Source organism: Cibotium barometz, chromosome 5 (genome assembly GCF_041138505.1).
Source record: "Cibotium barometz isolate CiBa-2024 chromosome 5, ASM4113850v1, whole genome shotgun sequence".
NCBI classification, from domain to species: domain Eukaryota; kingdom Viridiplantae; phylum Streptophyta; class Polypodiopsida; order Cyatheales; family Cibotiaceae; genus Cibotium; species Cibotium barometz.
In genome coordinates, this window is record NC_141050.1 from 44,197,314 (window position 1) to 44,214,563 (window position 17,250).

Sequence of the window (17,250 nt, forward strand, 5' to 3'; positions counted from 1 at the left end):
TACGGAAGAGAAAACCTGTTTAAATTGGACCCATGTGGTGGGTGCTATGCCCTGCAAAAGAAGAGTAGACCACCACTGCAAAGCATTGCCCTTGAGAAAAGTGGCAGCTTTCCTCACCTTAGAGGACTCTGTGTAATTCCCACCAGAAAAAGCAGCATCAAACTGTTGTCAAAAGGTAAGTGCTTTCAATTTATCTTTGGCCCCACTGAATGTATCAAACTTCACAGCAGCTCCCTCTTCCTTATAATCCTTCGCCTTTCCCATAGGCGTTAGATTATCATATGGAAGTGGTTTCGCAAGATTGCTGCCCCCAACATTCATACCCATCATTGGGTCAACATTTCCCATTCCCATACCAGGCATACCATACATTCTAGCCATGTTTCCAAACATTCCATTATGCATACCTGGCTGCATACCACCAAACATATTGCCTTGCATTCCAGGTTGCATGCCCCCAAACATATTTCCTTGCATACCGGACTGCATACCACCATACATATTCCCCTGCATACCAGGCTGAAAATTAGCTCCAAAAGGCCCGTGCATACCCATGCCTCCCTGAGGATAATCCCCAGTCATAGATTGGAACACCGAGCCACCACCAAAATAACCTGGATGCATATTCTGCTGAGGAATAGGTGGCTGTCCATAGAAGGAACTCTGAGAGTTTGCACCATAAGCATGCTGCATGTTCGGAAACTGGCCAAAAGATGGTTCCTGTGGGATGGCTCCACTATGACCCTGTGGAAGATTCTTAGAACGAACCTTCTTCTTCTTTTTCTCGGGCTCTGTGCGGGATCTCATAAATTCAGCAAATCTCTCACTCTGAGTGAGCTGCATAAATACATCCATAACACTAGCCAAACAAACTTTGAACCGAGCATCATCATCCTCTTTACCAAGTACATCTTCTGGCTGTGTTACATCCTCATAAGGTTCAACATCTACAGCCTGTTCTCCTACAAAAATATCCTCAAATACATCTTTCTCAGGAGAAGTCTCTTGCTCTTCTTCTTCATGATAGAAATACTCATCCTCTGTATCAGACATGTTTGCTGAATTTTCAGCGATGGCTTTCTTCAAAGCAACCACGAGCTCACCCCCTTCAGAAAGTTGATGATTGGTCCCGGCAACGGAACCTTAACCGGCCTCTGATAGAAACCAGAGTGCGGTAGACTAGCAGTCACCCGTCCACTTATAGTCTAGATATGAAAACAGAAAAGATTGCGGCTAGAGTGCCCAAATCTGAAAACAAAGCGACACCTATTGGCCCCAAAGCTTGGCACCCCTTGCGGTATTTCTTTATTCAATTCCAAAAGTATGAAAGGCTGAGTACAACAAAAATCAGCCAAGAGATTACACCTGTATGTCCAATCTGACGGCCCACAATACCTCTTAGCACAAAGGATCCACGTACACAGATCTGTGTCTCAAAGCAACACACTGTGCCTCCCTCTGATCAGCCAAGACCACTAAGCAGGGCAGCCATGAGCATACATCTGGCATAACTCAAGCACATGATTCAACATCTCAGCTCATACATACATGTACTCTTCAGCCTCTGTCTCCACCCTTGTCAATCTGCCATACCCCTCCTCTCACAAGGGGCCAGATAACTCAAATCTACAACAGACATCAAGCAGTAGAAAGAGAGACAGATGAACAGATGCGGAGCTTACCAAAATCAGCCCGTGAATATGCACTGGAGGAAGCAACGGTACCAATCTGTACTTGCAGGCACTTGTTTCCACAACCCTGCTTCACACGTGTGTATGTACTTGTCTGTACCCTCCTCCTTGCATCCAACTCTATGCTGTACTTGACTGTACAGATCTGAAAAACAGCACTGTACCAGTCTGTACCGCCTCGGGATACGTGCCAGAAGCTGTCCTTGCCTGCAACTAGCACTTGTACACACATGTACCTGCGCAGCCAGTAGTAGCCGCCTGCTGTTTTGATGCTGGTCGCCTGCGCCGCCTGCAACAGTGATTCCCAGCACCTGTACTTGCACCTGATCTGGCCGTACAGTGTACCTGCAGAAGTACAGAACTGTACTTGCAGTCGTACAGCTTGTACTGCCTGAGTTCAGCAGCTGCAGCCGCCTGTTGTAGCTTGTCTCTGTTCTACAGCTCAACGCCGCCTCTGTCCACAGCGGTACTTGCTGTCGTACAGACCTGTACGGCTGCTGTACGGCCTGCTCCAGCACACAGAAATCATCAGCAGCAGCCCTAATCAGCAGTCGACGACTCCTCTTCCTGCTTTTCCACGCATGAGAACAAGCAAGTATGCTCCACGACTCTTTTTCCCAAAAAGAAGAGAGAGAGAGAGAGAGAGAGAGAGAGAGAGAAGCACACACTCCAAAAGTGGAGTGGCCCCCTCCCCATAATAATTCTAGGGCCCCCCCACTTTAAAAGTTATTAAAGTCCCTAGGGGCCACTAAGGCCTAGGGGCAACTTTAATAAAACCATTATACTTTTCTGCCAATATATGAACTTCTTCACTTCATATCGCTGTTTCTTTGCAGAGGAAGAGAAACTGGCATTAATTGCCTTGCCTGATGTAAATGCGGCCATGCAATGGCAGAAATTACGAAAGTGGCGAGTCCGCAAAGCCAGCCAGATAAGGAGACAAAAATTGGAGATTGAAAAGCGGCTCGAATGATATTCACAGCGTGCCCATAGAATTTTTGAGCGCCTAAATTATCTTCACCCATCAGGGGAGGTTATATATGCTGAATGGTATCCTCTTCCAAACCCAATATGGGTGCCTAAGCGACTGTGTGATGAAAAAAGTGTTGAGATATCGAGCTCATCTAGTGAGGCGGTGGACACTGATGACCCGCCTGGGGGATAGGCTCCACACTTACACCACTGGCATGGTTGGTGAGATCATGGGAGAAATGCGGCCAGTGGGATGTGTGACAGCCATTCTAGAGACTGGCATAGTTATAGCGCCAGCTCATTTAGTCGGGTTCACACTATAGAGAACTCGTGTATGTATTGGTTGAGTACCTTTCATATTATGTGTACTCTTATCTTGTATATGGTGTGTTGAGAGTTGAGTAGAGAAGAAGAAGATGTTCAGCCTCTCACCTTGTGTGTTCTCTATTAGGGTTTTGTGAGTGTGTGTGTGCTTGCAAGAGTTCAAGCTCTGGAAATTCTCATAGCTACTCTCGAGTTATCGCATGACTAGAAGTTGTGGTGGATTATCCCATATGCAAGAGCATAGGAAGTCGAAGAGCCATATATAGGGTGTGGTGGCACCTTGTCATAGATATCTCCTCCGACCGCGTTTTGGGGGGGAGAAACGGCTAGGAGATGGGAGCCCAACCACCGACGTTACTAATGCCCTACAGTGGTGTGCGTGCTGCTGCTGCGTGACTTTGACAAATGGGAGAACTCCTTATATAGTGCATGTATGACCTGGCCAACCAGCTCACAACCTACTAAATCAAGGAGAAATACATAAATGCCCAATAATAGGCACAGCCCAAATACACCGAGATGCATAAATTCTAACACCCCCTCTGCAGCTCAGTGTGTGCAAGAGTCAGAAGAAGATAAGCCGATGAAGATGCAACCATGGACCCTCCAGCACCGCGAATACTGGAATCACCTCGAAGAACACCCGCCGCCAACCTGTTTCCTCGAAAAAAGCCACCACGAACAGCAAGGAATTTTTCTTGGCCACGAATTCCCACACAAGTGTGCAGTGAACTCCAAGAATAGATGATGAGCTGCTCGACACAACGCGCCCATAATCCCCAATAGTGGACGGAACACATCACGTCCCAAAAAACTCGAACAATGAACTCGGAACAGATCCAATTCATAATCTCTACTAAACAAAAGATAACCATGTCCTGCCAGATGTCTAATGCTTGGAACTCCGAATCATGGTCCCCATGCACCAGTAAGTGGAGCTGTAATCAACCCCCTCGCCTGCCCACAAGCCTCCTCTGGCTAGAAGCACATGGGAGGGAACTGCATGTGTACTAGGGAAGTACACCATCTGGGTCCTCCTAAGCTGGAAGCACCCTGGGAGCCCTAGAAGTGGTACTAGAATCTGTATCACTGTCATGTGTCGTGTCTTTGCCCTTTCTCTGAGATGAAGCCTTGCCCTTGGTCTTGTCCTTCTTCTTGGACAAACAATCCTTGGACAGATGTCCGCTTTTTCCGCAAGAGAAGAAGCGGCTCCGACCTTTCTTCTAAACTGAGGAAAGTGCCTGGTCAAAACTGTTGACTGACACCTTCAACTTACCCTGTGAGACGAGAACGGACTCCTCCAAAAGTAGGGAGCTAAGATCATCAAAATCCAACTGAGTGGATATGAACTAGCACCGCAAAGATCGAGAAATCGCATGATAGTCCGGGGGAAGCTTCCGGCTCAGGAGGACCCAAATGGTGTACTTCTCTAGTACACATGCAGTTCCCCCCCATGTGCTTCCAGCCAGAGGAGGCTTGTGGGCAGGAGAGGGGGCTGATTACAGCTCCACTTACTGGTGCATGGGGACCGTGATTCGGCGTTTCAAGCATTAGACATTTGGTAAGACATGGTATCATTAGCTTAGGTTCAGGCTGCTCCATCTTCTGCAAATCTGCCCGCCTTCTCATCTGTGCCTTGCGTTTTCTGCCCTAGCTCCTCCTAGCTGCAGATCAGTCCCAAACAGTGGCTGTGTTTCCCTGATCTGCTGCGTTTTCTGGTCCAGCCAGCCCTTTTCTTGCTGCTGGCCAATTTCTTGGCTGCGTTTTCTCTACAGAGGCAAGCCAGCCAGGTTCTTGGCTGCGTTTTCTTCTACAGAGGAAGCATTGGAGTTTTGGCTGTGTTTTCTGCTCCGGCATTAGTTGATGGTGAGTTTCTTGCATGTGGAGTTGCCAGACAAGTGGCTGTACATCTCCTCCTTCCTCCACAAGTCCCTACCCTTCCGGTTGCAGGTTCCCGGTGGTTTCTTGGACTGTTTTGCTGCTGTCCAGCCTGTCTCTGACGTTGCTCAGCCACAGCTAGGAGATGGGAGCCCAGCCACCGACGTTGCTCAGTGCCCTAGGGTGGTGTGCGTGCTACTGCTGCGTGACTTTGACATGGTATCAAAGCTCGGCCTGTGTGGTCCTAACCTCTGTTTGATCGAGGTGCTCGAATTGAAGGAGGGTGTTGGAGGTGGCAATTCTCGTGGCTACTCTCGGGTTATCGCATGACTAGAAGTTGTGGTGGATTATCCCATATGCAAGAGCATGGGAAGCCGAAGAGCCATATATAGGGTGTGGTGGCACCTTGTCATAGATATCTCCTCCGGCCGGGTTTTGGGGGGGGAGCAATGGCTAGGAGATGGGAGCCCAGTGCCCTAGGGTGGTGTGCGTGCTGCTGCTACGTGACTTTGACACTCCATGCATGGAAAGGTGATGCCACTGGCCAAGACAAAGCTAAATCTATTGCTCCTTTGTTATAGGTGAAAAATTCAAATGGCATCCAAGAGTGAGTCTACCACTTAGCCGTGATGACAGGCCACCTTATCATTGACTTAGAGATCATCAAGCCCAACAAAGTGGAGTAGATTAGTGTACGAGAGGGAAATTTTAAGCCTCCCTACCTTATTATGACAAGGTTTTTCTGATGGATAATCTGTGGATTCATTTACAGACAGGCCTCCTGCAAGTGGGACACCAGAATCATGAAAGGGGATTTCCATACGATTGAGGTATGTCAAGAGACACCCCTTCATGACTTGTGAGGAGCTGATTTTGGCAACACAAAGCAAGAATGTTTAGAATCATGAGGAATTTCCCAGGCCATCCAATAGTCTAAGCTTCACTCTAGGGGGATGGAAAAAACACCAACCGGCGATTCCCTACAGTTTTGGATAAGCCTACAAGAAGAGCACCAGAACATCCTATGAGGAGAGTTGCTTACTCCAGTTCTAGATATGCAAGCGAGAGGAGCACGAAGGGTATCTTGTGAAGGAGAGTTTGCCTCCATGAGTAAAACCAAGACATTGTGGGGCGTTGCTTCCTGGAGTTTCGGGGTATCCTATGAGAGTGAGTCTCTCCAATTTCGGATATACTACCAACCGAGTCTCATCCGTTGATCTTCTCAGTAACCTGAAAAGGTCAAGAGTATCTGGGGGCAAGCTTGGGTTCATTGTGCTCCTTAGCTTTAAACTTTCTCATGATGTTTGAAAATCTGCTGAATAAACAATCTCGCCATATGCTCTGTGCGGATAGTCTTCTTCATGGGAATAAAGTGGGCTTGCTTATTGAATCTATCAATAATAGTCCATATTCCATCATTCCCGAATCCTAACTTATTAGAGAAGGGCATTGACAATAGTGTGCAATGTTGGCCCTTCAAGCTCATGCTCTAGATCAGGGACGATTGGCACCAATTCAAAGCAGCATCTTTCAAGTGCATGCAAGCCATGTGAAGTTTTGAATTTTCGGAGTAGTCATCTCCTCCAAAAGCGGCATCAAACTGCTGAACAAAAGTAATACTTTTTGTATATCCCGCTTTCCATGAAAAGCATCAAACTTGACACTCTTCTCTCCCAATTTGAAGCTTGCAGGTTGATGAAGGCTCCTTTGCCTTCCTTTCCTTTACCTATCCTAAAGAAGCTTCATTCAAGAGAACGGGCCTAGGGATAGCCTCCTTGTTCCCTCCACAAAGAGCAGTCTGGGTGGCTCCTGATCCTTCTGAAATGGCGACTCCTTTGGCTCGAAGATAAGCTTTGGCGGCTTCAACCCCTTCAGCTTCGGTGGCTCGATCCTTGATGAAATCTCCTAATAATCAAGCCCTTCTTTGGTCTTTTTCCTTCTTGGCTCTTCAAGCTAGAAATTCTTCATCGTAGAGAAACTATCTGAACTGTTGAGAGTCATGGTACTCTTCTGATGCCATGGCCGTGGTTTCATGAGTAAAGAATCGACGACCCTGGTTCCCGTCTTGAAGTCCTGTATTGGCCTCATAGTTGTTCCCTTCATTAGGCCCTTGATCTCCCTCTACTCTCGACATGGCTCTGTCACTCCAAGAAAGTTTCTTCAAGAGAAATCTTGCTCTGATACCATTGTAAGCCCAGCGGGACATGCAATGACAGACTCAACCACGTGTCCAAGAGATAAAGATATATAGAGAGAGAGGGGAGAGAGAGAAGGGAACAAGAATCTTGCACAGTACACCACACTGAGCAGGGAACAAGCCCCACCTCCTTTCAGGAATTTATTCAAGAACAATCCACGGGCACGCTGGCCAGGATCAATACAATCAATGAATACAAAACAAACAGATATGCCAATATAGAATATCTCAGTCAATGTCGATGTCTGTGTCTAGGCACAAGATCTCTGATGCCGAGCACACCACGAGAATGACCCACAAGTATCTCTCACCGGGCTAGTACCACATCTAATATCCAAATCCAATGAATCCAAGTCCAATGAGTCCAAATCCAAATCCAAGCCAAGTCCAAGTCCAAGTCCAAGTCCAAGTCCAAGTCCAAGTCCAAGTCCAAGTCCAAGTCCAAGTCCAAGTCCAGATCCAGATCCAGATCCAAATCCAGATCCAAGTCCAAGTCCAAGAATCGCTCGCTCATCCTATGAGTAAAACTCCATCAGCCTTGTCGATGAAGAAAACCATGGAAAAGCTCTTTCTAGCAAGAAAACTGATACAAAACCTATTTTAATGGTTTTCAGGTGATAAAAACCTCCAAAAAACAATTTTTAGGATTTTTGGAAATTTTTAGGGTTTCTGAAATTTTCAGTCCGTACAGCCTTGCACATGTCCGTACAGTTCCGTACGGCTTACAGATCCATACAATCATGCGGACATATGATGACATGGCACTGCAGTCGATGAAGGCGCTTTGAATCAACGGGCAACAATAAAAAACTCCATGGTTTGGTTCATGATCAAGAAGATGATTTCCAAGCTTCAACGGAGATGGCAACAACTTAAAGATGAAGAGGTTGTTCCCCATCTTGATGCTCAAGAGAGGCTCACACTCCTTTTATACTTGAAGAGGGCCCTGCTTTCTGCCAAAAGCTTATCCATGCTTTGCTTTCGCCTTTTACTCTCTGCTTTTCGTTTTTTGCTTTTCGATAATAAAATATTACTAAACTTTTGTCAAAGTTATTTAGCTTTTGCTTTTCTAACTTCACGGCCTTGCTTTTTGGCCCTGGAGCTACTTTTGGGAAAAGCCGCTTTTAGCTTTTTGGTCCAGCTCAGTCTCCTCTTGCCAGTGGTGCCCCTGACTCGCGGTCAACCTAGTTTGACTTTTTGCTTTTTCCTACTTTTTGACCAAAACGGGTGCCTTTTCTAAATCAAACCTTATGGACCCTGTCCCCATGTCTTCTTCCACATGTCTGGTGTCCGAGCATGGGTTTCATCATGAGAAATAGAGTTAGGAGGGCCAAATAGTTACAAATCCACACCGGCCTCCGGAGAGTAGTGAAGTGATATTCTTCTTTCCCTTGAGTGTAGCAGTAGAGCGTGAGTGGACCGAAGTCTCTCTCCTCCACTATTCATGGACAGAGGATGGAGCTCTATCACCGAGTCACCACCTGGGATGTTGAGAAAACGTGGTGCTCATGCTAGATCAAGTGTGTGGAGAGGAGAGACTCACAAAATACAAGAATAATATCTTGCTTATTAAGTTGCTTATACATACAACTAGGCCTTGCTCTCATACAAAATGCCTCATGGCCTCACCTTTAAATAGGTGAACAAGTGGACCTCAAGTCCATTCACACTCACACCCTTCTACATAACCTTAGTCTCTTAATACCCCCCCTCAATACCAACTATGGAAGGATGGAATAGGTGGTATTGGACATAGGATGCCTTTATAACATTAGGCGTACAAGGCTTGGAATATAGGTGTGGTAATCTAGGATTTACAACTTTGTTCCTAGAGCCTTAGAGGCTATTACATTGATGCCATCTAAGTCTTTATTGTTGTCGATGAAGATGTACACCTTGATGATGGTGCACCCCACTCTTTGTGTTTGCTTGACTTCTTGTAGTAGATGACATGTTTGTAACATCCATGCCATTGCTTCCACCATATGCTTTCCACCTTGACCATTCTCACACAATGATCATGACAAGGCTGCCACCCTTGCTTAAGTGGTTTGCTTTTAGATGGTCCTCCAACATGCTTGATGCTCCCTTGAATAGTATATCTCCTCCATGAGTAATGAGGTAGATTTAAATAGGGAAGGGAATGGGAGGGTCTTACCACTTGCCTTATGCATTGGTCAAGGGCAGTGTCTACTCCACAATTACAATAGCTTTTATGCATGTTGGTTAAATGATACCCTTTAGGGTTTGAAGTTACAAGCTTAATGAGTAATTGGTTGAGGTAAATACTCAAACAAATAAGGTTTATCATCTTTGGCTCAAGAAGGAGAGAACATGGCTCATAATGTTGCCAATGCCTCTTACAAAAGTAATGCCAAAAAATGCTTAAAATCATGACAACCAACAAGGTAGAGCATTTAGGGATTCTATGCTTAACCTTACAACTCATCTTATACGATGAAAATGCAGAATATGCAGCGGAATGAAGTGCCTTGGGCTTGGGAAGAGAACATATGGCTTATGACTTGCCTATGTCTTTTACAAATAAGAGCCTCAAGGGTAAAACACAAACATTGAAGATGAGCACTTAATGTACATGTGCCCAACTTTAAGAACACTCAAAAATCTGAGTTTTATGATAAAAAACCAGAATTCTTCAACCTCTTTGACTCTAGAGGTGAAGACAATTGGTTCATGGTTGCACCATTTCTTTGGAAGAAGCGGTTTGTCGATGAAGACTTGAATGTGGCACTTATGGTGTGTGCCCGGCCTCCATGTTGATGAAGAAGAGCCTTCTTAATGTAAATGACCTCCTCCTTTGATGGTTAAGACCACCTTAGTGTTGAGCAACACTTTAGTTGATGATTAATATCACCATTAGTGTGTATAAAACACAATTAGTGCTAAAAAGCACATTTTTAGTGTAAAATAACACTTATTTTGGTGATTAACTCACCATTAGTGTTTAATAACACTATTAGTGTTTAAGAACACTTTAAAAATAACCTCCCTTTGCTGGATTCACAGCTTAATTAGTGTTAAATAACACAATTAATGCTTAAAAGCACACTTTGAATCACTTTGAAAGCTTAAAAACTTGATGTTGATGTTGAAGCTTGTTGAGCATGAGGCTTATGGCTACCTCATGTGGATGGAAGCTCTTCAAAATCAAGTGAAAGATCAGCTACAAGCATTCACAAGTTTTCATGAGTGATTAAAGCAAGGGGGTTATGATACGAGCAAGAAAAATCACCAAAAATCAAGCTTTAATGGAAGCTTGAAGGTGAAGATGAAAGTGGCGCCTGGTTTTTTTCGTGTAGCCGTCGCGTTGCTGCAGTGTTGGAGCTCAAATCAGAGCTGTAGGTTCTCCTCTCATGGGCCTACACAAGCCCTAAGCTTGTGCATGCTATAATACACTGTAGAGGGCGAATCAATGTACGACCACGCCTGCAGCTCAGAACTGCGCCGGTTTGCTACAGTCGGAATGCCGCCGAGTTGAGAGGAGATTTTCAGCAATTAGCAGTATGAATGTGAACGCCCACGACTCTTCTACAAGTTTCTTGAAGAAATCTCGGCTAGTTAAGGCTTCTACAAGCTGCTGGAAGGCCCCCAATGGAAGAGGGTTGAGCTCCACACAAGAAAGATGAGGAAAAAGTGGATATTTTTGACCTAATCTACACCACAAGTGGTTCAAATCACCTAGGCTCTAGATACCATGTTGAGAAAACGTGGTGCTCATGCTAGATCAAGTGTGTGGAGAGGAGAGACTCACAAAATACAAGAATAATATCTTGCTTATTAAGTTGCTTATACATACAACTAGGCCTTGCTCTCATACAAAATGCCTCATGGCCTCACCTTTAAATAGGTGAACAAGTGGACCTCAAGTCCATTCACACTCACACCCTTCTCTCACCCTTCTACATAACCTTAGTCTCTTAATATGGGAGACCTACGCCTCACAGACATTGTCTTCCACTTTTGGCCCTTGGCCCGTATATAGCTCGGCGGATCAGGCCACGATAATAAGGATGGCGAGCTCGTAAGCTCAAGCTTGGAGGTGATCCTCTTCATTTAACTTCATGTATCGTTGGCAAACCTTCTTCCCTCCCTCCTACAGATACCTTTATTGTGATAGTTGGAGCCCAGTTTTTGCATACAACCGAGCCAAAGCCAAATGGTTCCACATGGTGCATAGGATTACAGAACACCTTGGTCAGCTCACACCAAGACAATTTGCCATCCAAACCCCCGCCCAAGTCTCATAGGGTTGAGGATAGCACAGACAGATTTCACCCCACTAGACCCCTATGATGCAGATAGTCGCTTGGAATATCCAGGGATTGCGCGGCTCAAAATGTCGCTATAGGCACGGAGTCCTTCGTGAAGAATTGCACAGAGCCTTAGCCGGAGGCACTATCGACATACTCTTTCTGCAAGAGTATCATTTGTCAGCAAGTCGTACCCACAAATATTTTGCAAGGCAAGAGTCGCACCTTTTGGTCACCCGCCTTTGGCCCATCTGGGATCTAAGGCGGCGTACGTATCTTTGTTATTGAGCATCTTCTTTCGACGGTGGTGGATTCCAGCACCATAGTGTTAGGGAAGGCTCAGTGGGTGATTATCAGACTTGGGGAAGTCTGTGTGGGCCTCCTCAACATTGTTGCCCCTAACTCCATGGCAGGTCGAGCAAACTTTTGGAGGACGATTACACAGGGCCTCCCTCAAGCTGATTTCTAGTGAATCGGGGGAGACTTCAATATGTTGGAGACCACGGAGGACAGACTTGGTTGTAGACAGGATACCATCTCTGGAGCAGAGCTATCGGCTTGGGAGAAGCTTGTCTTCTTCACCATCAGGGGACAAGACCCCCAACATCTTCCAAAGTTTGGGCGTAGTCAGGGGAGTGCAAGAGATTCTCCAACTCCGACAGGCGGAGCCCGAGCCCCAACCTCTCCCGGTTAGACCATTTCTACCTTGATGACTGGGCCCAGCCCGCACTGAGTTCCGCACTGAGTTCAGCTCTTAGAAGAGAGGAGAGTGGAGTACAAATTCCATGGGACACAGAGGGGCGCTTCCTAGCTAGCTGGCCACTCTTCTTGGAAGGCTATCTCATACAATATGCTTTTTTTAGGGGGAGGGGGGGGGAGGGGGTTTTGGGGGGGGGGGGGGGGGGGGGGGGGGGGGGGGGGTTGGGGGGAAGCCAAATAGTAATGACGAGTAAACCTCGCTGTCTCTGACCGTGGGGAAAGGACCGCTGCTCCAAATTCGCAAAAAAGCCTCTTGGTGTTTCCACATGCGCTTAGAGCCGCGTCCCACTGGCCACAGAGGGTCTGTATGGTGTCCATCCATATGGTCTGGATGGACTTGACAGGTGGCGTGGTAGTGCCCTCTATGGCCTTGCTGTAGCGAGCACGCCAAATGTGGCATTCTGCAACGCTACTAATGATCTCCCACCTTTGACAAGTGCCTCTGGTACTCCTCCCCTCCCAGACTACTAAAAACGAGGCTGATGTGATACTACAGTGAGAGGAGAAGGGCGAGGCCTTGTCCCGTCTCCTCATATGCTAGGGCCGGTGCAGACTCAGAATCCCATGCTACTGCCCCCCAAGTAATGGTGCGGGCAGATGCCTAGTCCATGGTGAAGATATGGAGGATCCCTCCCAAACCTTTTGGGCCTTGGGACAATCCCAAAGGCAATGACGCTGAGACTCATGTGGGTGTCCACACCTAGAACAAAGTGCCAACCGACCAGCCAGTGCCCATTGCCAAGCTCGTGTGAGCTATCTGCCAAAGGAAAAGAGTAATCTTCCGCGGCCAGAAGTTGTCCCAGAGCTGTTTCCAAAAATCACATAGGAAACGCACGGGAATGTCCAGAGCTGTTTCCAAAAATCACATGGGAAACTCGTAGGAACGTCCTGGGTCTGCCAATGTACTATTGCCGTTGGGGTACTGTCAACCTCTGCCATTTGAATCCTACGGCCCAAATGGACTCTATACTCAAAAAAGGGGATGTCAGGGCATCCTAAGGGGCGAAGGGATCGTACCACTGCCACTCGCCTGGATCCCACTATAGTCTCATCAGTGGTCGGCCCTCCCACAACCATAATCCCCATAATCTCTCTCTACGGCCCTCCCACAACCATAATCCCCATAATCTCTCTCTAGTCACTTTGGTTGGGGGAGGGTCACGACGTGCCACCTATGATCATGAAACCCGATCACTCTCTCTCTCTCTCTAAAGTGTAGCTCTGTACAAATCCTCTCTTTGGGGGGGAGGGGGAAACGGCTCAATCTACCATGTAGCCCAATAGAAACGGTCATGAGGGTGTTAGAAGTCATCTCCTGTCTTTCTCTAGACACCAGGGCCTTTGTTGTGGGTGTGCCCGCCCTTGTAGGTGTTGTTCTCATCTTTCCCCACTCTTCGTATTTTTCCCCCATTTTTCCCTATTTTTTCTTGCCATGGGAGGCTGCCCTGTGATGGCAGGAGGACCCAGTTGCTGGCCGACTGCATCAGTATCCTTGTGTTCACATTCAGGAGCTGGCCGACTGGTCTGACAAGTCGTGGACCTTTTTTATGCAGGCAGACTGCTGTGTGCAGGTCGTGGGCTCTTTTGGTGTCCTGTCGGCTGTCCCTGATGCAGGCCGACTGCATGCTTGGGGCCATATAAAATGGCCCCACAGCCCCTTGCCATTGGTGTATCATATTCGGGATCTTCTTTGTGTATATAGAGCAGAGTTACACGCCTCTATCTCTCTCCCTCTCTTGTGCTGTTTTTTTCTGCATTGCGTTTGCTCGTGTTCCCAGATTTGGTCATCATCTCCGCTGCGTATTCTGACATGGTATCAGAGCCCTAGGCTCTAGATAGTTCTTGGGATTTGTGTGAGCAAGAGGGGGACTGTTGGGTTGCTGACTGGTGGACTGTACGGGACTGTTTGGGAAGAGGAGAAGCAAGAGGACGGCGGGCTGATTTGCTGGACAGCCACTTGCAGGTGTAAGTTCTTCTTTGTTCCCTCCCACCCACCCTCTTTCAGAGTACATCCCCGCAATGGCAAATCTGTTAGAGATGGCTGAGAGGCATGTGAAGATCCCTACACTCCCCACGATACCGGCGGACCGTCAGTTGGACGGGAACAACTACGGCATATGGAAGGTTATGATGGAAGTGTTGGGGTTCCACGGCCGGAAGTAGAGGAAGGGGAGTTACCGTCGATCCAAAAGGACCGGAAGGCACAGGCACAGGCACAATTGTGGGATCGTGTCAACGGCAGGGTCCGTTCGTTTATCTTCCTCAACTGCACACCGCAGGTAATCAATCATGTAAAGCATATGATGCTAGCCAGAGGTATATGGCAGCATTTGCCTCCTCTTTATAACAGGGTACCACCCATGAAGAGGATTTCCTTGGAAGTACAGATGCGGGTTATGAGCCCTGCAAAGTCGTCGACAATGCGGGAGCATATTAACAAGCTGCAGGCTCTTCAGCACGAAGTTCTTCAGGCTGGGAAGGAGATATCGTCAGAGGACATGGCCATAACGTTGCTGTCGCACTTGCCCTCTCAATACTCAGCATTTTACTCGTCTTTGATTACCAGTGGCAGGCTCAGCACTATCACGTGGGAGGAGCTAGTGCCCATGGTCTTGGACCAGGAGGAACGATTCACAAACCCTCCACAGGGCGGAGGTTCGGAGGCCTTAACTGGACAACGGTCGAAAGGCCGTAACTCGGGCAAAGGGAAGGCTTCATCGGAGAAGTCTTCTGAGAAGAAGTCCGACGCTGACCCCGAGAAACTAAAGGCAGAGAGGACCTGTAATGATTGTGGCGAGAAAGACCACTATTGGAGGCAGTGTCCCAAGCAGAAGACCAAGAAGGGTGAAGATTCCTCAACAACAATCATGAAGACTCCGGCTTTTGTGCACCCGGAGGTGATGGACACCGATGTTTCATTTTCTTCAGGCAGGGAGGAGGTTGGAGGATTCTCCGCAAACGGATACTCGAGAGTGGATTCTAGAGAGTGGTGCTTCCAGGCACATGACTCCTTCCCATTCAGATTTACAGGATCTCTGCAGGTATTCTGGTCACATTCTTACTGGGGATACATCCACTATCCCAGTTCACAGTGAGGGCAGGTTGGAGATAGTTCCCGATGGCAAAGGGGGGAAGCATTCCTCCCGGGTGTTGTATATTCCGTCACTTGGTTTTCATCTGTTGTCAGTGCACCAGGTTTGCAAGACTGGCGTACGGGTGGAGTTTGATGAGCATTTTGTTGCTCTCCGGGACAAGGCAATAGGCCATGTAGTTTGGGAAGGCAGAGTGGAGAATGGAGTTTACAAGCTTTCAGCACTCTCTCTCCCAGGTTCTCACTTATGTGATGAGTGGCAGTCTGGTAATGGCCACTTAAGTGTGGATACACTGTAGGTGCAAGCTTTCCCAGACCAGATGGTGGATAGCTTGCCAGTTGATGGCAGCAGTTGGCATGAACTTTCCAGTACTGATGTTGGTGGTTCTTGTGTTCGTCAGTCAGAGGAAACTGAACAGGTAACTTATGCTCTGATGTCTCGTAGTATTCGGGACAAAGAAACTCCTGTAAATGAGGATGTTCTTTCCACGGGGACCTCTTGGAAAGCCACGCAGGTGGCTGTTGATTACTTGCAGAAGGAGGTGCATTCTCCAAGCTTTGTGGTTCTGGACTCAGAGGGGGTGGTTGACAGGTTTCAAAAGGCCTTGCGTGGTCTTCAGCAGGTTTCCAGGACTTGGCTTTGCACCGTAACAGGACTGATTCAGATTCAGATGAAGATGAAGATGGGAACAGAAAGAAGAAACACAAAAAGAAATCTAGTAAGAAGTCTAAGAAGAAGGTGAAGGATAGTTCGGTTGAAAAGATGATAGAAAGGAAATTGAAGGAACTGGGAGTCAAGAAGGAGTCAAGCAGTAAGACAACTTACTGTGACATCTGTGATAAGGATGGCCATAAGACAAAAGACTGTTGGTATAATCCAAATTTTAGGGGAGTAATCCCTGAAAGGATACAGCAGAAGATTCAGCAGAACATGGCGCAAGCCAATGGAGTTTTTCCGAAAGCTTCAGGACAACAGAGATCATTTAACAACCAAGGATGGCATAGGCAGCAGCATCCATATTCAAACTAGAGACCACCATTCAACTCTGGAAGACCACCATTCAGAGGAAATTTCAATCAAGGAAGTCGACCAAGATTTGGCGGATGGCAAAATTTCAGACCATCATGGGGAGGAAATTGGGGTCAGCAACAGAGTTGGCCACAACAACAGAATTGGCAACAACCACCTAATTGGAATCAACAGGGCTGGAATCTGCAGGGTTGGAATTAGCAAGGGTAGAATCAGCAGGGACCTAGTGAGCAGTTACCTGAGTTACCTGCACCACCTGCGCAACAAGGAGAAAAGGATAAAGCACCACAAAGTAATTTGATAGAAGTAGAGATTCCTCATGATCATGGGACAAATCAGGTATCGGCGGATTGTTCTCTTGAAAGTGATTGTTCTCAATGTCGGCTAGAGGATCCCGAAGTGATGGTTGTTACACGTGCTAAAGCAAAATTAAAACCACCTTTGAATTGGGAAGAGCAGAAGGATGATCGGCATGAGGCAGCAGAAGAGACTCTCTACCAAAGAAAAACAACCAGCTATCATGAAGAGAAAAACTTGGCCCAGTAGGAAAAGACTTCTTAAATGGCATAATGAAATCAAAACCTTGTTCAGAATATGATTGAGCCACTTACAAGCTATTCAGCTGCTCTCCAATCTGGTAGGAGTTGCTCTGAATCTTATGAGGCACCCACTCATTCTGCATAAAAATCCAAGACACAAAGGATAATTATGTAACCCCGAGTAAATTGCCTTCATACTCATAGAGAACAACCCCAACCCAAAAAAAAAGGGAAAAAAAGAACGCGTAAATCAGACTAAGCCTCTTCACATACCTTTTCAGTGTGGAAATTTTGAATTGCTAAACTCTTTGATATTGGAGGCCATTCATAGCTTCTTTCCCCATTATTTTCTAGCACCACAACATCATCTGCAATTTCTTTATTCAGTTTCTCAACCTGCTTTTGAACCTCTGGCTTGAGTGTCTCGAGCTCTAACAATACATGCGTACACTTCTGCAGGCCACGACAAATACTATCAAGACCATGCTTGACATCACA

At 46.9% G+C, this 17,250-nt stretch overlaps 1 protein-coding gene across 1 annotated transcript in view; it reads right to left on the reverse strand.

Moving 5' to 3' along the window:
• LOC147638535 (AMSH-like ubiquitin thioesterase 3) overlaps positions 1-17,250 on the reverse strand; it is a 75,682-nt gene that overhangs the window by 42,177 nt on the left and 16,255 nt on the right. Inside the window, exons 4-5 of the mRNA XM_086798446.1 lie at positions 17,026-17,205; positions 16,825-16,889 (exon numbers count right to left, since the gene is read on the reverse strand). Of these exons, the coding sequence (XP_086654572.1) occupies positions 16,825-16,889; positions 17,026-17,205 (245 nt within the window). The remainder of the gene's footprint in view (positions 1-16,824; positions 16,890-17,025; positions 17,206-17,250) is intronic.